At 41.1% G+C, this 27500-nt stretch overlaps 1 protein-coding gene across 1 annotated transcript in view; it reads left to right on the top strand.

The window, feature by feature from the left end:
• The window catches only part of LOC120019924 (collagen alpha-1(XI) chain-like), a 198359-nt gene that overhangs the window by 120532 nt on the left and 50327 nt on the right, over positions 1 to 27500 (top strand). The window contains exons 26-43 of the mRNA XM_038963335.1: positions 397 to 441; positions 4136 to 4189; positions 4412 to 4456; positions 5764 to 5925; positions 6020 to 6073; positions 8636 to 8689; positions 10734 to 10778; positions 10891 to 10944; positions 11166 to 11210; positions 11406 to 11459; positions 11950 to 12057; positions 12599 to 12706; positions 14428 to 14517; positions 15399 to 15452; positions 18630 to 18737; positions 18906 to 19013; positions 23895 to 23948; positions 24782 to 24835. Of these exons, the coding sequence (XP_038819263.1) occupies positions 397 to 441; positions 4136 to 4189; positions 4412 to 4456; positions 5764 to 5925; positions 6020 to 6073; positions 8636 to 8689; positions 10734 to 10778; positions 10891 to 10944; positions 11166 to 11210; positions 11406 to 11459; positions 11950 to 12057; positions 12599 to 12706; positions 14428 to 14517; positions 15399 to 15452; positions 18630 to 18737; positions 18906 to 19013; positions 23895 to 23948; positions 24782 to 24835 (1296 nt within the window). The remainder of the gene's footprint in view (positions 1 to 396; positions 442 to 4135; positions 4190 to 4411; positions 4457 to 5763; positions 5926 to 6019; positions 6074 to 8635; positions 8690 to 10733; positions 10779 to 10890; positions 10945 to 11165; positions 11211 to 11405; positions 11460 to 11949; positions 12058 to 12598; positions 12707 to 14427; positions 14518 to 15398; positions 15453 to 18629; positions 18738 to 18905; positions 19014 to 23894; positions 23949 to 24781; positions 24836 to 27500) is intronic.

The raw sequence follows: 27500 nt of genomic DNA, 5'->3' as shown, positions 1-27500 counted from the left end.
AGCAGGTTAGGAGAACATACGTAGAAGGTTAGGATAATTAGGTTAAGGTTGGGTAAAGGGTTAGGATAATTAGGTTAAGGTTGGGTAAAGGGTTAGGATAATTAGGTTAAGGTTGGGTAAAGGGTTAGGATAATTAGGTTAAGGTTGGGTAAAGGGTTAGGATAAGCTAAAATGCAAAAATTGGCCCTGACGCGAGTCGAAAATGCAGTGTTTTATATATATATATGTATATGTGTATATGTATTACCAGTATAGTAGATATCATATAGTAAATAATGCCATATCATATAGTTGAAGTATAGTAGTACTACAGTAGTAGTTTTACTATAGTTTTAGTCTAGTAGTATGTTAATAATGCCATATAATACAGTTATCTGACCCCAATGTTTCTTCCAGGGTCACCCAGGGAAGGAGGGTCCTCCAGGAATGAAAGGAGGCGTCGTAAGTCTGGTTTCATTTATTTGATTCATACCTTACCATTCATACCTTACCATTCATACCTTACCATTCATACCTTACCATTCATACCTTACCATTCATACCTTACTATTAATACCTTAACATTCATACCTTACCATTCATACCTTACCATTCATATCTTAACATTCATACCTTACCATTCATACCTTACTATTAATACCTTACCATTCATACCTTACTATTAATACCTTACCATTCATACCTTACTATTAATACCTTACCATTCATACCTTACTATTCATACCTTACCATTCATACCTTACCATTCATACCTTACCATTCATACCTTACCATTCATACCTTACCATTCATACCTTACTATTAATACCTTACCATTCATACCTTACTATTAATACCTTACTATTCATACCTTACCATTCATACCTTACAATTCATACCTTACCATTCATACCTTACTATTAATACCTTACCATTCATACCTTACTATTCATACCTTACCATTCATACCTTACCATTCATACCTTACTATTCATACCTTACTATTAATACCTTACCATTCATACCTTACTATTAATACCTTACCATTCATACCTTACTATTAATACCTTACCATTCATACCTTACTATTAATACCTTACCATTCATACCTTACTATTCATACCTTACCATTCATACCTTACCATTCATACCTTACCATTCATACCTTACCATTCATAACTTACTATTAATACCTTACCATTCATACCTTACTATTCATACCTTACTATTCATACCTTACCATTCATACCTTACAATTCATACCTTACCATTCATACCTTACCATTCATACCTTACCATTCATACCTTACTATTCATACCTTACCATTCATACCTTACCATTCATACCTTACCATTCATGCCTTACCATTCATACCTTACCATTCATACCTTACCAGTAATACCTTAACATTCACACCTTACCATTCATACCTTACCATTCATACCTTACCATTCATACCTTACCATTCATACCTTACTATTAATACCTTACCATTCATACCTTACTATTCATACCTTACCATTCATACCTTACCATTCATACCTTACCATTCATACCTTACCATTCATACCTTACCATTCATACGTTACCGTTGATACCTTACCATTCATACCTTACCATTCATACCTTACTGTTGATACCTTACCATTCATACCTTACCATTCATACCTTACTATTCATACCTTACCATTCATACCTTACCATTCATACCTTACTATTAATACCTTACCATTCATACCTTACTATTAATACCTTACTATTCATACCTTACCATTCATACCTTACAATTCATACCTTACCATTCATACCTTACTATTAATACCTTACCATTCATACCTTACTATTCATACCTTACCATTCATACCTTACCATTCATACCTTACTATTCATACCTTACTATTAATACCTTACCATTCATACCTTACTATTAATACCTTACCATTCATACCTTACTATTAATACCTTACCATTCATACCTTACTATTAATACCTTACCATTCATACCTTACTATTCATACCTTACAATTCATACCTTACCATTCATACCTTACCATTCATACCTTACCATTCATAACTTACTATTAATACCTTACCATTCATACCTTACTATTAATACCTTACTATTCATACCTTACCATTCATACCTTACCATTCATACCTTACCATTCATACCTTACCATTCATACCTTACCATTCATACCTTACTATTCATACCTTACCATTCATACCTTACCATTCATACCTTACCATTCATACCTTACCATTCATACCTTACCATTCATACCTTACCAGTAATACCTTAACATTCACACCTTACCATTCATACCTTACCATTCATACCTTACCATTCATACCTTACCATTCATACCTTACCATTCATACCTTACTATTAATACCTTACCATTCATACCTTACCATTCATACCTTACCATTCATACCTTACCATTCATACCTTACCATTCATACCTTACCATTCATACCTTACCGTTGATACCTTACCATTCATACCTTACCATTCATACCTTACTGTTGATACCTTACCATTCATACCTTACCATTCATACCTTACCGTTGATACCTTACCATTTATACCTTACCATTCATACCTTACCGTTGATACCTTACCATTCATACCTTACCATTCATACCTTACTATTAATACCTTACCGTACTTACCTTACTATTAATACCTTAACATTCATACCTTACTATTCATACCTTACCATTCATAACTTACCATTCATACCTTACCATTCATACCTTACTATTAATACCTTACCATTCATACCTTACTATTAATACCTTACCATTCATACCTTAACATTCATACCTTACCATTCATACCTTACCATTCATACCTTACCAGTCATACCTTACCAGTAATACCTTACCATTCATACCTTACTATTAATACCTTACCATTAATACCTTACCATTCATACCTTACTATTGATACCTTACCATTCAAGCCTTACCAGTAATACCTTTCCGTTGATACCTTACCATTCATACCTTACCATTCATACCTTACCAGTAATACCTTACCATTCATACCTTACCATTCATACCTTACTATTAATACCTTACCATTAATACCTTACCATTCATACCTTACTATTGATACCTTACCATTCAAGCCTTACCATTCATACCTTACCATTCATACCTTACCATTCATACCTTACCATTCATACCTTACCATTTATACCTTACCATTCATACCTTAACATTCATACCTTACCATTCATACCTTACCATTCATACCTTACCATTAATACCTTACCATTCATACCTTACTATTGATACCTTACCATTCAAGCCTTACCGTTGATACCTTACCATTCATACCTTACTATTGATACCTTACCATTCAAGCCTTACCAGTAATACCTTACCATTCATACCTTACCATTCATACCTTAACATTCATACCTTACCATTCATACCTTACCAGTAATACCTTGCCATTCATACCTTACCATTCATACCTTACCATTCATACCTTACCAGTAATACCTTACCATTCATACCTTACTATTAATACCTTACCATTCATACCTTACCATTCATACCTTACCGTTGATACCTTACCATTCATTCCTTACCATTCATACCTTACCATTCATACCTTACCATTCATACCTTACCGTTGATACCTTACCTTTCATACCTTACCATTCATACCTTACCGTTGATACCTTACCATTCATACCTTACCATTCATACCTTACCGTTGATACCTTACCATTCATACCTTACCATTCATACCTTACCGTTGATACCTTACCATTCATACCTTACCATTCATACCTTACCGTTGATACCTTACCATTCATACCTTACAATTCATACCTTACCATTCATACCTTACTATTAATACCTTACCATTCATACCTTACCATTCATACCTTACCATTCATACCTTACCAGTAATACCTTACCACTCATACCTTACTATTAATACCTTACCATTCATACCTTACCATTCATACCTTACCAGTAATACCTTACCACTCATACCTTACTATTAATACCTTACCATTCATACCTTACCATTCATACCTTACCGTTGATACCTTACCATTCATACCTTACCTGATCTCGATCACCAACTAACCATACTGTTTTTGTCTTGTTTTTTTTCACGTCACGTAGGGTCATCCTGGTCCTCAGGGTTCTATTGGCTACCCTGGCTCACGAGGTGTCAAGGTAACGACCTTCAAGGGTCACACCCTTTGACCTTACTGTTAAAATTGATATTTACATGATTTATGAATTGATTGATTGGTTAATGAATGAATGTATTGATTGATTGAATTCATAAGAAGTACATAAACACCCACCACAACAACGCAACAGCAGAAGTCAACTCCACATTGGTCAATGATATATTCTTGAACCATCGTATTCATCCTCTGTTTCCTCCTACAGGGTGCCGAGGGTGTCAGAGGTCTGAAAGGCGGCGGCGGAGAAAAGGTAAACAACAACAATATGTCCGCCTCGTATTTGTGTTAGAGGTAGAACGTGGTTCTCAACCACAGATCTAGGATCAGATTGGCCCCAAACGTCATAATCTTAACCTTAACCGTTAGAGGGATGAGCTAATACCTGACCCTGAGTCAGTGGTAAGAGGAAAACTTTTCCTCCAGCTTTTTTTTTAGCAGGCAGGCAGATCTAGTGGAAAACCCCTTAAATGCCAATTGGCTTGAAAGGCTTCAGCTCGTTAAGTAGTAATGGGGTGTAAAACATGAAAGGTATATTGCAAGATTCTGGCATTTAAGTCTTTGTGCTACATACCTAGAGTCAGATGAACTTGTAGATACCGTTTTAATGTCTCTGCATGCAGTATGACTGAAGATAGAGGTCTTTTTTTTTGCGAGCCAATGCTAACTAGCGTTAGCGTAACGCCAAAGTCTACAGGTAACAGTAGCAAATGTGATCTAAAAGTAGATTGATTGCCGTTGTTATCGCCGGCTGCTCTAAACTTCTAGACGTTTTTCAGCTTCATCTGCCTCATTGGTCGATTTTCCTGTTGAGTCAGCAAAAGGCTGATGAACCCGGCTGTTTTTAGACGCGGGAGCAGGACGATAAGATTTCCTTTAAAAAAAAAAAAAAAAACGACCTTTCTATTTTGGGTCTGCTGTTTTCAACGTAATGCCAAAAAAAAGGCTTATAACAAAGTTAGAAATGAACAAACGCTTTACGTACATGCTGTAGAAGGATCTTGATATCTCTCCACTGCTTAGTTGCAGTAAGTGACGACTACAATAGACCCTAGGTAAGATGGGAAGTGTGACATGAGAGAGCAGGGTTTTCCCGAACTCACCTCTCGGGACCCCTAACACTAGACATAGTCATCTAATCATCAAGCTTTGAATCAGCTGTGTAGTGTTAGGACAACAAAACCAAAACGTGCACCCCCTGAAGACCAAGTTTGTGAAATCCTGTGACAAGAGCCTCTATGTAAACACTGGCAAACTGCATTCTGAGGTCTGACCACCAGATGGCAGTATATCTCTATATTCAGTCACTGCAATTTCATCATATCACCACTAGATGTCCACGTCTATCATTCAAGTTTACAGTGGAAGCAATTTATGCCTTGATGCTCATGTGAAATCAACGCAGAAAATATGTACAGTATATTTAATACAGGTATTTATGTATGATGTAATACTTTTTTGAAAATACTTTTTTTTTTTTATGTTTTAAAGTGATTCAGAGGACCCTTTGAACTTATCTTGCCCGTTATTGAAGATTATTTTTCTTCTTCTGTGTTTCAGGGAGAGGACGGTTTTCCAGGTTTCAAAGGAGACATGGGCATCAAGGGAGACAAGGGAGAGCTCGGTGTCCTAGGAGCCAGAGGTGAAGACGGACCTGAGGGCCCCAAAGGTCGATCAGGCCCCAACGGAGAGGCCGGCCCCATCGGGTCTGCTGGAGAGAAGGTACTCATTAATACCTCTGTATCACTATCGTCACTATCTTGATGTGTTTTCACAAGCCAGTCTGCTTATTGTAACCCTATTTTACGTTGTTTAGGGTAAACTTGGTGTCCCCGGATTACCCGGCTACCCAGGAAGACAAGGACCTAAGGTATGTGATAACAGCACAAAACTGACTGTGGTATCTCTCTCTGTGTTTGTATATCTCTCTGTGTTACTGACTCTACCACCTATCTCTCTCTATATGTTACTGAAATATATATAAAACACAGGAAATCACGTTTTTGACTGCACTGGGCCTTTATGATCAGTTGTATATGTACGTATCACAACATGATATTACAGTGATGTTACAGTGATATTACAGTGATATTACAGTGATATTACAGTTATATTACAGTGCTGTTACAGTGATATTACAGTGATATTACAGTGATATTACAGTGATATTACAGTTATATTACAGTGCTGTTACAGTGATATTACAGTGATGTTACAGTGATGTTACAGTGATATTACAGTGATGTTACAGTGATGTTACAGTTATGTTACAGTGATATTACAGTGATATTACAGTGATGTTACAGTTATGTTACAGTGATATTACAGTTATATTACAGTGCTGTTACAGTGATATTACAGTGGTATTACAGTTATAGTACAGTTATATTACAGTGATATTACAGTGATGTTACAGTGATATTACAGTGATGTTACAGTGATGTTACAGTGATATTACAGTGATGTTACAGTGCTGTTACAGTGATATTACAGTGGTATTACAGTGGTATTACAGTGGTATTACAGTTATATTACAGTTATATTACAGTGATATTACAGTGATGTTACAGTGATGTTACAGTGATGTTACAGTGATGTTACAGTGATGTTACAGTGATGTTACAGTGATGTTACAGTGATGTTACAGTGATGTTACAGTGATGTTACAGTGATATTACAGTGATATTACAGTTATATTACAGTGATGTTACAGTGATATTACAGTGATGTTACAGTGATATTACAGTGATATTACAGCATGGTATTACAGTGATATTACAGTGATGTTACGGTGCTCTCCCCCTCTCATCTACTCCTCTCATCCTCTCCTCTACTCCTCATCCTCTCCTCTACTCCTCTCCTCTACTCCTCTCCTCTACTCCTCTACTCCTCTCATCCTCTCCTCTACTCCTCTCCTCTACTCCTCTCATCCTCTCCTCTACTCCTCATCCTCTTCCTCCTCCTCTCCTCTACACCTCTCATCCTCTCCTCTACTCCTCTCATCCTCTCCTCTACTCCTCTCATCCTCTCCTCTACTCCTCTCATCCTCTCCTCTACTCCTCTCATCCTCTCCTCTCATCCTCTCCTCTTCACTCCTAATCATTCAGTTTACTAGTAAAGAAAACAGTTAATCCACAGAGGTCCTTTTCACTGTCTCTCTCTCTCCACGTTCCACTGTTTTTCCTGCTGTCTGACGGAATGGGTTTAGTCTACACATACACAGGCAGACAGATGGACATACACATACGTAAACCCTTCTGCCATTTCAAGTAGACACTTTGCTCTGTGTGTAAATGAAGCACATAAACTCTAACGTTGTTTCTTATTTTGTCTGTATTGTCAATGCTTCTTGAAGGGAAGCGACATTGGTAAGCTCCTCTGGATTCCTTCTTCGGCTCACCCCCCCCCCCCCCCCCCCCCCCCCCCTCTCCTCTCCCCTGTGACTATTCCCCACGGACGTTGCTGTAAATCAGAATGTTGTCTCAGTCAACTTACCTGGTGATAAATTGACTGAGACAACAAAGAGTTAAATAAAATTTGTTTTAATAATAATGTATCCAACATGGGGATTGTCATGCCACATTGAGCCTTCGTCATCTATTTGACTGGCGTGGCCATCAGTAGTAGGCAGCTAAATGTCTGATGTGTATCCAACAGGAGACAGAGTTTTCCCCTCCGTTGTCTATTTGCTTTACCCTCCCAGCGTATCTCTCTTATGTTGGGTTGTCACTAGATACCACAGCCACCAAGTCAGATTCCACAGCCACCAAGTCAGATACCACAGCCACCAAGTCAGATACCGCCCGTCGTAAACAGAGGGCTGATATAAATACTATGCATGCCGGTCTCTCTTGGCTAAGAGTTGAGGAGAGACTGACTGCATCACTTCTTCTTTTTATAAGAAACATGAATGTGTTGGAAATTCCAAATTGTTTGCATAGTCAACTTACACACAGCTCTGACACACACACTAACCCCACCAGACATGCCACCAGGGGTCTTTTCACAGTCCCCAGATCCAGAAACAAATTCAAGGAAACATATAGTATTATACAGAGCCAGGAGCCATCTCATATAGCGCAAGGGAACAGCAAACCTGGTTTCAAAACACAAATAAAGCAACACCTCACGGCACAACGCCTCTCCCCCATGTGACCTACTTGTTGTGTGTATGTTCTGACATGTATGTGGAACTGATAGATGCACACACACTACATAGTAATGTTTTACAATGTATGTCAAAAGTATTTTGTCTGTAATGTCTTTTTCGATATTTGTAGGACTCCAGTAAGACTAGCTGTTGCGTTGGCTAAATGAGGATCCTAATAAATCAAATCAAAAATTCTCTCTTGGGACTCGGATAGAAAGAGCAGAGGCTACAGGAAATGCAGAGATCTTCAACTCTCTAACCATCTCTCTGTCCGTTTCACAGGGCTCCAATGGCTTCCCTGGATTCCCCGGCTCCAACGGAGAAAAAGGAGGAAGGGTGAGGCTCTCTAGATCACTACATTACTTAATACCTTCTTTTCAATTATTATTACCCCCCCCTATTTCATGATTACGATCTTGTCTCATCACTGCAACTCCCCAATGGGCTCGGGAGAGGCAAATGGTCGAGACATGCGTCCTCCGAAACATGACCTGCCAAGCCGCGCTTCTTAACAGCCGCCGGCTAAACCTGGAAGCCAGCCGCACCAATGTGTCAGAGGAAACACCATTCAACTGACAAACGGAGTCAGCCTGCAAGCGCTCGGCCCGCCACAAGGAGTCATTAGAGCGCGATGAGCCAAGTAAAGCCCCCCCGCCGCCCGACCAAACCCTCCCCTAACCCGGACGACGCTGGGCCAATTGTGCACCATCCTATGGGACTCCAGTGTCTTAGACCGCTGAGCCACTCAGTGTCTTAGACCGCTGAGCCACTCAGTGTCTTAGAACGCTGAGACACTCGGGAGGCCCTTCAAAGACTTCTCTGGCACTCTGGAGTATCACAATTCGCCCTCGATGACACCAGTCTGAATCTGGACAATCTATATCTCTCTTCGCCCTCGATGACACCAGTCTGAATCTGGACAATCTATATCTCTCTTCACCTTCTGAATCTGTCTGAAGAACTCTTGTGAAGCTATAGTCCTTAAACTCCAAGGAGAGACAAGAATAACTACTGTCAAAGTAAAGTAGGACAGTAAAGACAAGAAGAACTATCAAAATGGAGGATGAGGTGGGGAAGTTGACGGGTGGGGAAGGGGTGGGGTGGAGGGTGAGGTGGGGAAGTGGAGGGGTGGAGGGTGAGATGGGGAAGGGGAGGGGTGGGGAAGGGGAGGGGTGGAGGGTGAGGTGGGGAAGGGGAAGGGTGGAGGGTGAGAAGGGGAAGGGTGGAGGGTGAGGTGGGGAAGGGAAGGGAAGGGGAGGGGTGGAGGGTGAGATGGGGAACAGGAGGGGGATGGAGGAGAGAGAGGCATTGGAGGAAATAAGAGAGGGAAAGAGAATTGCTGAAACAAGCTGCTTCCCTCTCAAACAGACAGTGAAGAGTGAAGAGTGGACACCTAGTTTGCGTCCCAAATAGCACGCTATTCCCTATGTAGGGCACTACATTTGAGTGTGCTACAGTATAGTAGTGCACTACATAGGGAATAGGGAGCCGTTTGGGACACAGCACCCTAGACACCTCAGGAGCCAATATCGCCAGAGTTGACAGGCAGGTCAGGCTGTCAAGTGCCTCTGGGTAATGTGGGAATCTGCTTACCGCTTGCTCTGATTTGATTCTCTATTTCTCTGAAAGGTGTAGCTCTGACTCAGACTCTAACCCCACGGAGCAGCGGAGGAGTCTTGTCTTCTCTGAGCTGTAGAATGTTTGAATGACTTTAAGACTTTCTTGGAGGTCTGAACTTTATCTGTGTGAATAGATGAATCTATAATTACTGTTTGCAAAGGTTTTTTGTCAATATATTTAACTATAGAACGATGCCGTTTTCTTTCTATGACAGTATAACATTAGAATGTTCCGTTTTCTTTCTATGACACTATGACATTAGAATGTTCCGTTTTCTTTCTATGACATTAGAATGTTCCGTTTTCTTACTATGACACTATGACATTAGAATGTTCCGTTTTCTTTCTATGACAGTATAACATTAGAATGTTCCGTTTTCTTTCTATGACAGTATAACATTAGAATGTTCCGTTTTCTTTCTATGACAGTATAACATTAGAATGTTCCGTTTTCTTTCTATGACACTATGACATTAGAATGTTCCGTTTTCTTTCTATGACATTAGAATGTTCCGTTTTCTTACTATGACACTATGACATTAGAATGTTCCGTTTTCTTTCTATGACAGTATAACATTAGAATGTTCCGTTTTCTTTCTATGACACTATGACATTAGAATGTTCCGTTTTCTTTCTATGACACTATGACATTAGAATGTTCCGTTTTCTTTCTATGACAGTATAACATTAGAATGTTTGTGCTTAGAACCCTCGGGTCTCATGAATAAAACAACTATTTTGTGGTTGTGTGTGTATTGCAGGGTATCGCTGGTAAATCCGGACCCAGGGGACAACGTGGCCCAACGGTAGTTACCTGATAACTCATCGATCAGTCGATCCACAGTCTATTTTCTCTCTAACGCAACACTTTCTCTGAGTTGCTAGATGATTGGTCTTCTCTGTGTTCCTGTAATCTAGGGTCCCCGTGGTGGAAGAGGTGCCAGGGGACCAACTGGAAAGCCAGGTGCTAAGGTCAGTTTATATCCGTCTCTAACTCAAGGTTCATATTTTAATCATCAATTATTATTTTTTTAAACTGGCCTTAAAACCCACTTCTACAGACGGTCCTTCTCATAGTCCGAGTCCCAATTTAAGTTGTATTTTAGAACCTAGCCCAGTACTGCTATTTTACCTGACTGCCTCTGTAGGTATCTCTGTATCTGACTGTGTCTCTCTATCTGCTGCCTCCTCAGGGAACATCAGGTAATGACGGGCCTCCAGGTGGACCAGGAGAGAGAGTGAGTTCTAGTCTGTGTTTATTTCCAGTCAATCCTTATAATAAAAGGGCATTGTCTTTGACCAACTTCCCTTATGAGATACAAATCACTGAGATGTTTTTGATTTGTTTGTGAAAGAGCCCAATGGGGGGGGGGGGTCACGTGTGATGAGGGTTATGGTTTTCTAAAGTTCATCATCTTCTTCTTTTATCTCAGGGACCTCAAGGACCCCAGGGGCCAGCCGGCTTCCCAGGACCTAAGGGCCCTAATGTAAGTACCCTTCCCAGAACCTAAGGGCCCTAACGTAAGTACCCTTCCTAGAACCTACGGGCCCTAACGTAAGTACCCTTCCCAGAACCTAAGGGCCCTAATGTAAGTACCCTTCCCAGAACCTAAGGGCCCTAATGTAAGTACCCTTCCCAGAACCTAAGGGCCCTAACGTAAGTACCCTTCCCAAGACCTAAGGGCCCTAACGTAAGTACCCTTCCCAAGACCTAAGGGCCCTAACGTAAGTACCCTTCCCAGAACCTAAGGGCCCTAACGTAAGTACCCTTCCCAGAACCTAAGGGCCCTAACGTAAGTACCCTTCCCAAGACCTAAGGGCCCTAACGTAAGTACCCTTCCCAAGACCTAAGTATCTTAACATCTCCCCTCTACTTTAAAATTGTTGATGGTACAAAGTACAATAGTACATAGTTATCGTTCTACTTCAACCACGTGGTCCCTACTAGCTGAACCCTGTCCATCTCATCTCCCTCAGGGCCCCCCGGGTAAAGACGGACTGCCTGGTCACCCTGGGCAGAGAGGAGAGACAGGTTTCCAGGGAAAGACTGGCCCACCTGGGCCTGGAGGTGTTGTCGGACCCCAGGTAAGGTTCAAACATGGCCGCTAATAAACATAAACATGAAACGGTGGTCTTCTGTAGAGCATGTTTCTTGCAATAGAAAGAGAGTGGGTTCGATTCCTGGGACCACCCACACGTACAAAATATATACACGCATGACTATAAGTCGCTTTGAATTAAAGCATCTGGTAAATTATTTAAAAAAATATATATCTATATTTGAATCATTGTTCTGCAATATATGCTTAAACTATTGAAATGTTTGCTGTGTTAAACCGAAGCAACATTAGCCTTGGAACATTTAATAATAACACTATAAATCAAAAGAAAAATAAGTTTGGAGATTTATATGACATATTTGAATAATCTAATGTTAGAATTCAACTATCAAGGCCTTTAAACACTTGTTGGACAATGATTGTAAAAATGAAATGCATTTTATGGTGTCTGACATAAATCCAGTCAGTTGAATTTTACGATTCCGTTACATTACTTCGAGATTGTCCCGTCTTTCAACAATCCCTGCGGGTTTGATCAAACCGCTGGTGTTTTGTCTGTCTGACAGGGACCAACAGGAGAGACCGGCGGCATCGGAGAGAGAGGACACCCTGGTTCCCCTGGACCCCCCGGAGAGCAAGGTTTACCTGGATCTGCTGGGAAAGAAGGAGGAAAGGTAAACAAATTCCCCTATGACTCGACAATGGTCTCACCCGGCCAAAGCACAAGACCAGGGCAAGAACATACCATTCGTAGTAAATGGGTTTTGTCTGTCTATTGAAATGCCAGCACAAGAACAATCAACAAACTTTACTGTTGTCATGGAAACCTAATAGCACACCGATGACCCCCAATTGACTAAATAATGAGAATCCATCTCTTGGAGAGGAAAAAAGCAACAGGTTATTTTCCAAGAACCTCTTTTCATATGGCTTCTAAAATGTACTTGAAGACGATAATTATTAGATTGACATTCAAAGTGTGAATATGGAGTAGGTGGCACAGACTCTTAGGATGAGAGAGAGAAGAGAAGAGAAAAGAAGAGAGAGAGAAGAGAGAGAAGAGAGAGAGAGAGAGAGAGAGAGAGAGAGAGAAGGGAGAGAGAGCGAGAGACAGAGACAGAGAGAGAGAGAAAGAGAGAGACAGAGAGAGAGAGAGAGAGAGAGAGAGAGAGAGAGACAGAGAGAGAGACAGAGTGAGAGACAGAGAGAGAGAGAGTAATGAAGATTGCATGACTGCTGCAGCACTCAGTACAGTAAACCTAACCTCTATGATTTAAGCTGAGAACAAACAAAGAAAGGAACAGTAAATTGACGTCCTCTTAACTTGATTATCTTGGCTCAGGATTATCTTGGCCCAGGAATATAACAGAGAGACTGGAGTGGTTTGGTGAAGTGAGAGAGGTAGAAAAGTGGTGCCAATCCAATTAACAGTCACTGGTCTATTATTCTGTACTTGAATTTCATTTCCATTTGAGTCATTAAACAGACTCTCTGATCCAGAGCCACTACAGTAGTGAGTCATTTAACAGACTCTCTTATCCAGAGTCACTTGACAGACGTATTCAGACGTTTCATTCCATGTTGCTTGTCAAGATCAAGTGTCTGTTATTACTAAAACCAATGTAGATACAGTATAATACATACAGATACAGTATAATACATACAGACAATGCAGATACAGTATAATACATACAGACAATGCAGATACAGTATAATACATACAGACAATGCAGATACAGTATAATACATACAGACAATGCAGATACAGTATAATACATACAGACAATACAGATACAGTATAATACATACAGACAATGCAGATACAGTATAATACATACAGACAATGCAGATACAGTATAATACATACAGACAATGCAGATACAGTATAATACATACGGACAATGCAGATACAGTATAATACATACAGACAATGCAGATACAGTATAATACATACAGACAATGCAGATACAGTATAATACATACAGACAATGCAGATATAGTATAATACATACAGACAATGCAGATACAGTATAATACATACAGACAATGCAGATACAGTATAATACATACAGACAATGCAGATACAGTATAATACATACAGACAATGTAGATACAGTATAATACAATCAGACAATACAGATACAGTATAATACATACAGACAATGCAGATACAGTATAATACATACAGACAATGCAGATACAGTATAATACATACAGACAATGTAGATACAGTATAATACATACAGACAATGCAGATACAGTATAATACATACAGACAATGCAGATACAGTATAATACATACAGACAATGCTGCACCTACAGCAATTGACAGACTACGTATTTCATGATATGACCTTGTATTCTGTCTCACCTGTTTCTCCCATCTTTCCTCCAGGGTGACCCAGGTCCTATGGGTACATCTGGAAAGGTTGGCCCAGCCGGGCTCAGGGGCTTCGCTGGACAGAGAGGTCTTCCTGGGGCTAACGTAAGACAGAGCTCCCACCCTACAGATACACCCAGCTCCAAACAGCTATCACACACAACACACACACAACACACACACACACACACACACACACACACACACACACACACACACACACACACACAACACACACACCTATCCAACCAAAAACAGAATACCCAGAAAAACTATGGTGAATCACTAAAACAATACAGAAATACACTACGGCAATAGAAGGAACAGCACGTCAGAAATCAGCTCAATGTAATTGAAGAATCCATAGAATCTAACCACTTCTGGGATAATTGGAAAACTCTAAACAAACAATAACACAAAGAGTTATCTATCCAAAACGGATATGTATGGATAAACCACTTCTCCAATCTATTTGGCTCTATAACAAAGAACAAACAGCAAAAAACATATACATGATCAAATACAAATCTTAGAATCAAAAAGGCCTGTGGTGTTGATGGTATCCTAAATGAAATAATAAAATATACAGACCAGAAATTCCAATTGGCTAAACTTAAACTCTTTAACATCATCCTTGGCTCTGGCATCTTCCCCAATATTTGGAACCAATGACTTTTTTTTACAATTTTGGTGCCCAGTTGAGAGGGTTCTTCCAGGATTATAACACACCGTGGCAGAGTAAAGATGAATACACACACACACACACACACACACACACACACACACACACACACACACACACACACACACACACACACACACACACACACACACACACACACACACACACACACACACACACACACACACACACACACACACACACACACGTATGCATATGCCCAGCAACACCTTTTCTTTCTGTCTTCCAGACACACATGGTTAAAAGTCTAACCCTCCCCTCCTCTCTCGTTCTCTCCATCCAGGGTCCAGCTGGTTTGAAGGGAGGCGAAGGACCACAGGGTGCCCAAGGTCCCAACGTAAGTATGACGTTACCATGGTTACGCCATCGCTTTACGCCCCACAGAGACTTGGAGCAACACTTTTAGAGAATTGAAGAGGTTAAGCAGGTGGTTGGTCCATAATGAGGTCTGATTATAGCCTGGTAGGCAGGGCAGGTGGTTGGTCCATAATGAGGTCTGATTATAGCCTGGTAGGCAGAGCAGGTGGTTGGTCCATAATGAGGTCTGATTATAGCCTGGTAGTCGGGTAGGCAGGGCAGGTGGTTGGTCCATAATGAGGTCTGATTATAGCCTGGTAGGCTGGTAGGCAGGGCAGGTGGTTGGTCCATAATGAGGTCTGATTATAGCCTGGTAGGCTGGTAGGCAGGGCAGGTGGTTGGTCAATAATGAGGTTTGATTATAGCCTGGTAGGCTGGTAGGCAGGGCAGGTGGTTGGTCCATAATGAGGTCTGATTATAGCCTGGTAGGCTGGTAGGCAGGGCAGGTGGTTGGTCCATAATGAGGTCTGATTATAGCCTGGTAGGCTGGTAGGCAGGGCAGATGGTTGGTCCATAATGAGGTCTGATTATAGCCTGGTAGGCTGGTAGGCAGGGCAGGTGGTTGGTCCATAATGAGGTCTGATTATAGCCTGGTAGGCAGGGCAGGTGGTTGGTCCATAATGAGGTCTGATTATAGCCTGGTAGGCTGGTAGGCAGGGCAGATGGTTGGTCCATAATGAGGTCTGATTATAGCCTGGTAGGCTGGTAGGCAGGGCAGGTGGTTGGTCCATAATGAGGTCTGATTATAGCCTGGTAGGCTGGTAGGCAGGGCAGGTGGTTGGTCCATAATGAGGTCTGATTATAGCCTGGTAGTCTGGTAGGCTGGGCAGGTGGTTTATGACCGTCAGCTAGAAACTGGGGGCTGGTCTCTGTCTGGAGTGGCTGTCTGGAGTGGCTGTCTGGAGTGGCTGTCTGGAGTGGCTGTCTGGAGTGGCTGTCTGGAGTGGAGTGGCTGTCTGGTGTGGAGTGGCTGTCTGGTGTGGAGTGGCTGTCTGGAGTGGCTGTCTGGAGTGGCTGTCTGGAGTGGCTGTCTGGAGTGGCTGTCTGGAGTGGCTGTCTGGAGTGGAGTGGCTGTCTGGTGTGGAGTGGCTGTCTGGAGTGGAGTGGCTGTCTGGAGTGGAGTGGCTGTCTGGAGTGGCTGTCTGGTGTGGAGTGGCTGTCTGGAGTGGAGTGGCTGTCTGGTGTGGAGTGGCTGTCTGGTGTGGAGTGGCTGTCTGGAGTGGAGTGGCTGTCTGGAGTGGAGTGGCTGTCTGGAGTGGAGTGGCTGTCTGGAGTGGAGTGGAGTGGCTGTCTGGAGTGGAGTGGCTGTCTGGAGTGGAGTGGCTGTCTGGAGTGGAGTGGCTGTCTGGAGTGGCTGTCTGGAGTGGAGTGGCTGTCTGGAGTGGAGTGGCTGTCTGGAGTGGAGTGGCTGTCTGGAGTGGAGTGGCTGTCTGGTGTGGAGTGGCTGTCTGGAGTGGAGTGGCTGTCTGGAGTGGCTGTCTTCATTCATATTTACAGATGGCATACAAGTTTGTTATTAAGGCACATGAAAGTTCACATGTTCCAGAAGGCATTTCTGCCCCCCAAAAAACTCATTTTAATAAAGGAAAAAAAGTTTACGTTCAAATTGCTCTCCTGGGAAGTAGTGACCCTCGACGTACGCCTAGTTTCCTAAAACTATTTCATAGTGTTGATGTCTTCACTATTATTCTACTATGTAGAAAATAGTAAAAATAAAGAAAAACAGAATGAGTAGGTGTGTCCAAACTTTTGACTGACACTGTATATGCATGTATTTTGAAATGTTCACAAATTTATAGTCAAATTTGATGTTTCGAAGTTCATGTTTTTGTCTATTTTTCATGTTTTTGACAGATATTTGGATCGATTTCATCCATAGCTACTTGTTATGAACATTTGTTTGTAATTAATTCAAAGTGTTTCTGTGATACTCAGAGGCTGAGAAATTGGCGATTTTCAGCTAATCTGACATACAAGTATGGCTACCGATATGGGCGATATGGTCGCTGGTGCCTTCAGACTGTTAGCTGTACCTTTGACTATTAACTCAGCATCTGAAATATGAGACTCTACTATTTGTTTAGAGACATTGACTGCAAGCTAGATATGTATTTACGTTTTTTTGTTGTTGTTATTTTTGAGTCGTAGTGGTTGCCTCACCTCCTAGGAGCCAAATCTGGGGGTGTCTTCACATCTTTTCAGGGTATATACCTCTCTGCCCAAATCAACCGCTCTGACAAATCAACCTCTGTGCCAAATTTGGTGCTTTTGTCACAAAGTGGACTATTGAGTTGACATTTTCAGCTTAGCCGCCTGCGCTCCACTAGTATACAAAATATGAATTATTTTTCATTCCTCCATATTAACACAGAAATCCTGGTCAAATGTTAAAGTTTTTTGGGGGGGTTACTAGTATCTTAACAAAGACCTACCATTTCAGAAGGATAAAAAAAGGGGTTCGAAATGAGTATATTTTCTACCCCCGTTGGTGCTTTTAGGGCTGGAAGAGAATTGGACTGGACCGTGTGTGACCCCATTAAAATACAGAAGAAACACACTCACAGTCTCTGGTAGAGGAATGTCAATAGGGTAAAGCTTCAAAGAATCCTGTATTAATGGAGGGGTTTTGTCTGACATTTTGAATGGAAACACTGACTCACACCTGAGGTGCCGAAAGAGTGTCTCCGTTTGATGTCATTAGTTCCAGTCTAAGTTTGGAATATAATCCTACTTTGAGTCTTTGCCTTCGTTCCAATATCCCAAACTACTGCACATGGGAATGCGTGAAACTTACTCCTCAGATTGAAGTGTTGACACTTGCTCTGGCAGAATTTTTTAACTTGACTGGTAAGACGCTTCGCGAGGGCGGTCACGTGTGCTAGCAGAGCAGAGGTCCTGGGTTCGAGCGTCGGTGTGAGCCGAATCAGGAGAAAGCACTAAACGCAAAGCAAGTTGATGTCCGTTACACTAACATACCACTTATAATGCCCGATACATTACCTTCAGTCTAAATAGTATGCTTGTGTATTGGAATAAAACCCGAAAGACACTCACTCAAAGGTGCTAGAAGATCGGCTCCTGTTGATGATGATGATGATGGTGATGAAGGTGAAGATCACCTCATGTTGATCTTGTGATGTCTTTGTTGGCTTGGTAGGGTTCTCCAGGAGAGAGAGGTGCTGCCGGTCCCGGAGGTGCCATCGGTCTTTCAGGACGCACCGGACCTCAAGGAGGTCCTGGACCAGCCGGAGAGAAGGGAGGCCCGGTGAGTACACACACACACACACACCTGGACATATATCTTCAATATCTACCTTTTAATATTGCAAACTCTTTTACTGTATCTGGTCGTGTTACTATCAGAGGATGAAGGATAAGAGATGTTCTTGTCTATTATGGCCACATGTTGACTCGTTCTCCCCTGTCCCCACAGGGAGAGAAAGGCCCCGTGGGACCAGCTGGTCGTGACGGTATCCAAGGTCCTGTTGGTCTTCCTGGCCCTGCAGGCCCCCAAGGCCCCCCTGGAGAGGACGGAGACAAGGTAATACTGTAGATGGTCCTCTGTGGCCCCCCTGGAGAGGACGGAGACAAGGTAATACTGTAGACGATCCTCTGTGGCCCCCCTGGAGAGGACGGAGACAAGGTAATACTGTAGACGATCCTCTGTGGCCCCCCTGGAGAGGACGGAGACAAGGTAATACTGTAGACGATCCTCTGTGGCCCCCCTGGAGAGGACGGAGACAAGGTAATACTGTAGACGATCCTCTGTGGCCCCCCTGGAGAGGACGGAGACAAGGTAATACTGTAGACGGTCCTCTGTGGCTCCCTGGAGAGGACAGGGACAAGGTAATACAGTACACGGTCCTCTGTGGCCCCCCTAGAGAGGACAGGGACAAGGTAATACTGTAGACGATCCTCTGTGGCCCCCCTGGAGAGGACAGGGACAAGGTAATACAGTACACGGTCCTCTGTGGCCCCCCTAGAGAGGACAGGGACAAGGTAATACTGTAGACGGTCCTCTGTGGGCCCCCTGGAGAGGACAGGGACAAGGTAATACAGTACACGGTCCTCTGTGGCTCCATTGGTTGAGCATGGAGCTTGCAACACCTGGATCGTGGGTTCAATTGCCGCTGGAAACATATATGCATGGATGACTTTTAAGTCATTTTGGATAAAAGCATCTGCTACATGGCATATTTATTACTGTACCATATAGTGCAGTAATGTAGTATAGTACTGTACAGTATAGTGCAGTAATGTAGTATAGTACGGTACAGTATAGTTCAGTAATGTAGTATAGTACTGTACAATATAGTTCAGTAATGTAGTATAGTACTGTACCATATAGTTCAGTAATGTAGTATAGTACTGTACCATATAGTGCAGTAATGTAGTATAGTACTGTACAATATAGTGCAGTAATGTAGTATAGTACTGTACAATATAGTGCAGTAATGTAGTATAGTACTGTACAATATAGTGCAGTAATGTAGTATAGTACTGTACCATATAGTGCAGTAATGTAGTATAGTACTGTACAATATAGTGCAGTAATGTAGTATAGTACTGTACAATATAGTGCAGTAATGTAGTATAGTACTGCGCGGTATAGTTCAGTAATGTAGTATAGTACTGTACAGTATAGTTCAGTAATGTAGTATAGTACTGTACAATATAGTGCAGTAATGTAGTATAGTACTGTACAGTATAGTGCAGTAATGTAGTATAGTACGGTACAGTATAGTGCAGTAATGTAGTATAGTACTGTACAGTATAGTTCAGTAATGTAGTATAGTACTGCGCGGTATAGTTCAGTAATGTAGTATAGTACTGTACCATATAGTGCAGTAATGTAGTATAGTACTGTACAGTATAGTTCAGTAATGTAGTATAGTACTGTACAATATAGTGCAGTAATGTAGTATAGTACTGTACAGTATAGTTCAGTAATGTAGTATAGTACTGTACAGTATAGTGCAGTAATGTAGTATAGTACGGTACAGTATAGTGCAGTAATGTAGTATAGTACTGTACAGTATAGTGCAGTAATGTAGTATAGTACTGTACAGTATAGTTCAGTAATGTAGTATAGTACTGTACAGTATAGTGCAGTAATGTAGTATAGTACGGTACAGTATAGTGCAGTAATGTAGTATAGTACTGCGCAGTATAGTTCAGTAATGTAGTATAGTACTGTACAGTATAGTTCAGTAATGTAGTATAGTACTGTACAGTATAGTTCAGTAATGTAGTATAGTACTGTACAATATAGTTCAGTAATGTAGTATAGTACTGTACCATATAGTGCAGTAATGTAGTATAGTACTGTACAGTATATGTAGTATAGTACTGTACAATATAGTGCAGTAATGTAGTATAGTACTGCGCGGTATAGTTCAGTAATGTAGTATAGTACTGTACAATATAGTGCAGTAATGTAGTATAGTACTGTACAATATAGTGCAGTAATGTAGTATAGTACTGTACAGTATAGTTCAGTAATGTAGTATAGTACTGTACAATATAGTGCAGTAATGTAGTATAGTACTGTACAATATAGTGCAGTAATGTAGTATAGTACTGTACAATATAGTGCAGTAATGTAGTATAGTACTGTACAGTATAGTTCAGTAATGTAGTATAGTACTGTACAATATAGTGCAGTAATGTAGTATAGTACTGTACAATATAGTGCAGTAATGTAGTATAGTACTGTACAATATAGTGCAGTAATGTAGTATAGTACTGTACAGTATAGTTCAGTAATGTAGTATAGTACTGTACAATATAGTGCAGTAATGTAGTATAGTACTGTACAATATAGTGCAGTAATGTAGTATAGTACTGTACAGTATAGTTCAGTAATGTAGTATAGTACTGTACAATATAGTTCAGTAATGTAGTATAGTACTGTACCATATAGTGCAGTAATGTAGTATAGTACTGTACAGTATAGTTCAGTAATGCAGTATAGTACTGTACAGTATATGTAGTATAGTACTGTACAATATAGTGCAGTAATGTAGTATAGTACTGTACAATATAGTGCAGTAATGTAGTATAGTACTGTACAGTATATGTAGTATAGTACTGTACAATATAGTGCAGTAATGTAGTATAGTACTGCGCGGTATAGTTCAGTAATGTAGTATAGTACTGTACAATATAGTGCAGTAATGTAGTATAGTACTGTACCATATAGTGCAGTAATGTAGTATAGTACTGTACAATATAGTGCAGTAATGTAGTATAGTACTGTACAATATAGTGCAGTAATGTAGTATAGTACTGTACCATATAGTGCAGTAATGTAGTATAGTACTGTACAGTATAGTGCAGTAATGTAGTATAGTACTGCGCGGTATAGTTCAGTAATGTAGTATAGTGATGTACAGTACAGTTCAGTAATGTGGTACAGTATGGTGCAGTAATGTAGCATAGTATAGTAGCACAGTGCGGTAATGTGGAACAGTACTATACATTACAGTTCAGGAATGCTGTATAGTATATTGCAGTACTGTAGTATAGTACAGTACAACGTAGTAGTGTAGTGTAGTATTGTAGTATAGTTCAGGAATGCGGTATAATACTGCACAGCTTAGCTCGGTAGTATAGTATGATAGTATAGTTCAGTAATGTAGTATAATACTGTACGGTATAGCTCAGCAGGGTAGTATAGTATAGTAGTATAGTTAAGTAATATAGTACAGTAATGTACAGCACAGTGCAGTAATGTAGTATAGTATAGTTCAGTAATGTGGTATAGCACTGCACAGTATAGTGCAGTGGTGTGGTTTAGTATAGTAGTATAGTACTGTACAATATAGTGCAGTAATGTATTTTAGTATAGTACCGTACAGTATAGTGCAGTGATGTACTGTATTATGGTATAGTAGTATAATACTGTACTGTATTGTGCAGTAGTCTAGTATAGTATAGTAATATAGTACTATACAGTATAGTGCAGTAGTGTATTTCAGTATAGTACTGTACCGTATAGTGTAGTAGTATATTACAGTGGTGTAGTACTGTACAGTATAATGCAGTGGTGTAGTTAAGTATAGTGGTATAGTACTGTACAGTATAGTGCAGTAGTGTAGTATAGTATAGTGGTGTAGTACTGTACAGTATAGTTCAGTAGTGTAGTATAGTATATTGGTATAGTACTGTACAGTATAGTGCAGTAGTGTAGTATTAGTGGTATGGTACTTTACAGTATAGTGCAGTAGTGTAGTATACCTGTACAGTATAGTGCAGTAGTGTAGTATTAGTGGTATAGTACTTTACAGTATAGTGCAGTAGTGTAGTATACCTGTACAGTATAGTGCAGTAGTGTAGTATACCTGTACAGTATAGTGCAGTGGTGTAGTATACCTGTACAGTATAGTGCAGTGGTGTAGTATTAGTGGTATAGTACTTTACAGTATAGTGCAGTAGTGTGGTTTAACTGTGCAGTATGGTGCAGTAGTGTAGTTTACCTGTACAGTATAGTGCAGTAGTGTAGTATTAGTGGCATAGTACTTTACAGTATAGTGCAGTAGTGTAGTATACCTGTACAGTATAGTGCAGTAGTGTAGTATACCTGTACAGTATAGTGCAGTGGTGTAGTATACCTGTACAGTATAGTGCAGTGGTGTAGTATTAGTGGTATAGTACTTTACAGTATAGTGCAGTAGTGTGGTTTAACTGTGCAGTATGGTGCAGTAGTGTAGTTTAGTACTGTACAGTATAGCGCAGTAGTGTAGTTTAACTGTGCAGTATAGTATAGTAGTTTAGTACTGTGCAGTATGGTATAGTAGTTTAGTACTGTGCAGTATAGTATAGTAGTTTAGTACTGTGCAGTATGGTATAGTAGTTTAGTACTGTGCAGTATAGTGCAGTAGTGTAGTATGTGGGTTAGGAGTGTTACATTGCAGATATTATTTGTGTCGATGACTTTCTATGACATGTTAAGTTATGGTGATGGATTGGTGTGAAAATGTTTTAGCAGAGGCAGCTGTATGCACGTGTGCGTGCACACACACACACACACACACACACACACACACACACACACACACACACACACACCCATCACACATTTCAGATCCCTGTCACGTCCTCCGTAGCGTTAGCGTGACAGTGGGAGTGCCAATAGAGGGATAGACCGAGCCAAGTAATCAATTAATTGCAAACACCAACCCAGGGTCTTTGTTGTCCAATCAAATTAAAATCTCCACAAATAATATTTACCACCTAATCACAGTAAAGGTGACAGTTGGAAAATATTGGACTCGACTAAACAGCGAGGCAGAAATGATTTTATGAGGAGCTAAAATAAAATGAGGACTTCAAGCGTCTTTAAGTCCTTAGCGCTATACAGTATAAAGACAATGTATATAGGTATCATTATCACAACTGTTGTTGTGTGTTTCTGTCCCAGGGAGAGGTTGGTGAGCCTGGCCAGAAGGGAAGCAAAGCAGACAAGGGTGAACAGGTGAGTTCTCATCAAATGTTCCTTGTGTAGGAAATGTCTAGAGAAAAACCTGTACTGGTGTGCAGAGCAGAAGATGAGAAATCATCCAAGGATCATCCAAGGAAGTCACCCAGAGACCCCGACCAAAACATATATGCAATTCCGAAATGTGGTTTTCCATCAGAAGTTTTTGTCATGTTATTTCAGTCACTGACAGTCACTCAATTAGTCCATGTCGGCCCCCCAAAAAATGTGATTGCTAAATTTGTCTGGCCAGCTATCTAAACTTGTAGTAATCATGACCGAATATCCACCGGGCACGCAGAGCATGTGCCCAGGAGCCCTCACTGATTTTGTTAGTCACTCCTCACTCAGATATCATATTAACATGGTGTAAGTCAAGGTCAAAATGTGTATAATCGCAGGAAATTAGCTCTAAAATGGGGGAAACAAAAATTGCTCTGCCCCAGAGCAAAAGGTCTAGAATTACAGAAAAATTGCTTTAAATAGACAAAACACTGCTACATTTTCTCTAAACTCCATGGCGACATTTTTGGGGAATTGCAGAGAATGTACTTTAAATCTTTTCCTCTCTACTGTCAGTCCAGTGGGGGGGGGGGGGGGGCACTAAAATGTTTTGCTGCGAGGTGGGGACCCCCCAACCAAATCTCGCTAGGGCCAGCCCTGCTGTCACCTCAAATGACCTTAAGGTTGTCCATTGTTGGTGACAGCTCATTTAGAATCATAAAAGTAACCACAGATAAATGTTCGGCGCTTTAGCATGTGAAGACACTGTCACTAACTCTGTCTCTGTCCTTGTTGTTAACCCTCTCTGTCTCGGTGGTGGTGAACAGGGTCCTCCTGGTCCATCTGGTCTTCAAGGTGTCATCGGAGCTCCTGGTCCTGCCGTGAGTATTAATTCACCTTTAACCTCTCACCAAACGCATCAACCCTGAACCCACACCCCTCAGCTCAGCCCTCAACTCACCCCTCTCTTGTTATTCCACTGCAACTACACAGTACAACTACACAGTACAACCACACAGTACAACTACACAGTACAACCACACAGTACAACCACACAGTACAACTACACAGTACAACCACACAGTACAACTACACAGTACAACCACACAGTACAATCACACAGTACAACTACACAGTACAACTACACAGTACAACTACACAGTACAACCACACAGTACAACTACACAGTACAACTACACAGTACAACTACACAGTACAACTACACAGTACAACCACACAGTACAACTACACAGTACAACCACACAGTACAACTACACAGTACAACCACACAGTACAACTACACAGTACAACCACACAGTACAACTACACAGTACAACTAAACAGTACAACTACACAGTACAACCACACAGTACAACTACACAGTACAACCACACAGTACAACTACACAGTACAACCACACAGTACAACTACACAGTACAACTACACAGTACAACCACACAGTACAACTACACAGTACAACCACACAGTACAACTACACAGTACAACTACACAGTACAACCACACAGTACAACTACACAGTACAACCACACAGTACAACCACACAGTACAACTACACAGTACAACTACACAGTACAACCACACAGTACAACCACACAGTACAACCACACAGTACAACTACACAGTACAACTACACAGTACAACCACACAGTACAACCACACAGTACAACTACACAGTACAACTACACAGTACAACTGCACAATACAACTACACAGTACAACTGCACAATACAACCACACAGTACAACAACACAGTACAACTGCACAGTACAACCACACAGTACAACCACACAATACAACTACACAGTACAACTACACAGTACAACCACACAGTAATGCACTGTGCAGTATAATTCAGCCCTCACCTCAGCACCTGTATTCAGACAGACACCACTCCATAACACAACACCCTCTCTCTTGTTATTTCAATAAAGTCACACCAATATAGTCACACCAATACCAATATAGTCACACCAACTCTCTTAATAACACTGTATTAGACCTTAGCATCACCCTCCTCCACCACTCTGTTCCCTGTCCAGTGTTCAGAGAGCATTTCATTACACAGCTCAGTGCTGCAGGTGATCAGGACAGTAATATTACCTGTCCTGTAGTCAGAGAGCATTTCATTACACAGCTCAGTGCTGCAGGTGATCAGGACAGTAATATTATCTGTCCTGTAGTCAGAGAGCATTTCATTACACAGCTCAGTGCTGCAGGTGATCAGGACAGTAATATTACCTGTCCTGTAGTCAGAGAGCATTTCATTACACAGCTCAGTGCTGCAGGTGATCAGGACAGTAATATTATCTGTCCTGTAGTCAGAGAGCATTTCATTACACAGCTCAGTGCTGCAGGTGATCAGGACAGTAATATTACCTGTCCTGTAGTCAGAGAGCATTTCATTACACAGCTCAGTGCTGCAGGTGATCAGGACAGTAATATTACCTGTCCTGTAGTCAGAGAGCATTTCATTACACAGCTCAGTGCTGCAGGTGATCAGGACAGTAATATTACCTGTCCAGTAGTCAGAGAGCATTTCATTACACAGCTCAGTGCTGCAGGTGATCAGGACAGTAATATTACCTGTCCTGTAGTCAGAGAGCATTTCATTCCAAAAAAAAAAAAAATTGTCCTTATTCAGCTTCTACAGCTCAGTGCTGCAGGTGATCAGGACAGTAATATTATCTGTCCTGTAGTCAGAGAGCATTTCATTACACAGCTCAGTGCTGCAGGTGATCAGGACAGTAATATTACCTGTCCTGTAGTCAGAGAGCATTTCATTACACAGCTCAGTGCTGGCAGGTGATCAGGACAGTAATATTACCTGTCCTGTAGTCAGAGAGCATTTCATTACACAGCTCAGTGCTGCAGGTGATCAGGACAGTAATATTACCTGTCCTGTAGTCAGAGAGCATTTCATTACACAGCTCAGTGCTGCAGGTGATCAGGACAGTAATATTATCTGTCCTGTAGTCAGAGAGCATTTCATTACACAGCTCAGTGCTGCAGGTGATCAGGACAGTAATATTACCTGTCCTGTAGTCAGAGAGCATTTCATTACACAGCTCAGTGCTGCAGGTGATCAGGACAGTAATATTACCTGTCCTGTAGTCAGAGAGCATTTCATTACACAGCTCAGTGCTGCAGGTGATCAGGACAGTAATATTACCTGTCCTGTAGTCAGAGAGCATTTCATTACACAGCTCAGTGCTGCAGGTGATCAGGACAGTAATATTATCTGTCCTGTAGTCAGAGAGCATTTCATTACACAGCTCAGTGCTGCAGGTGATCAGGACAGTAATATTACCTGTCCTGTAGTCAGAGAGCATTTCATTACACAGCTCAGTGCTGCAGGTGATCAGGACAGTAATATTACCTGTCCTGTAGTCAGAGAGCATTTCATTACACAGCTCAGTGCTGCAGGTGATCAGGACAGTAATATTACCTGTCCTGTAGTCAGAGAGCATTTCATTACACAGCTCAGTGCTGCAGGTGATCAGGACAGTAATATTATCTGTCCTGTAT

Source organism: Salvelinus namaycush, chromosome 25 (assembly GCF_016432855.1).
Source record: "Salvelinus namaycush isolate Seneca chromosome 25, SaNama_1.0, whole genome shotgun sequence".
Classification (NCBI taxonomy): Eukaryota; Metazoa; Chordata; class Actinopteri; order Salmoniformes; family Salmonidae; genus Salvelinus; species Salvelinus namaycush.
Note: the sequence above shows the minus strand (reverse complement) of the source record. Positions and strands in the feature narration are given on the sequence as shown.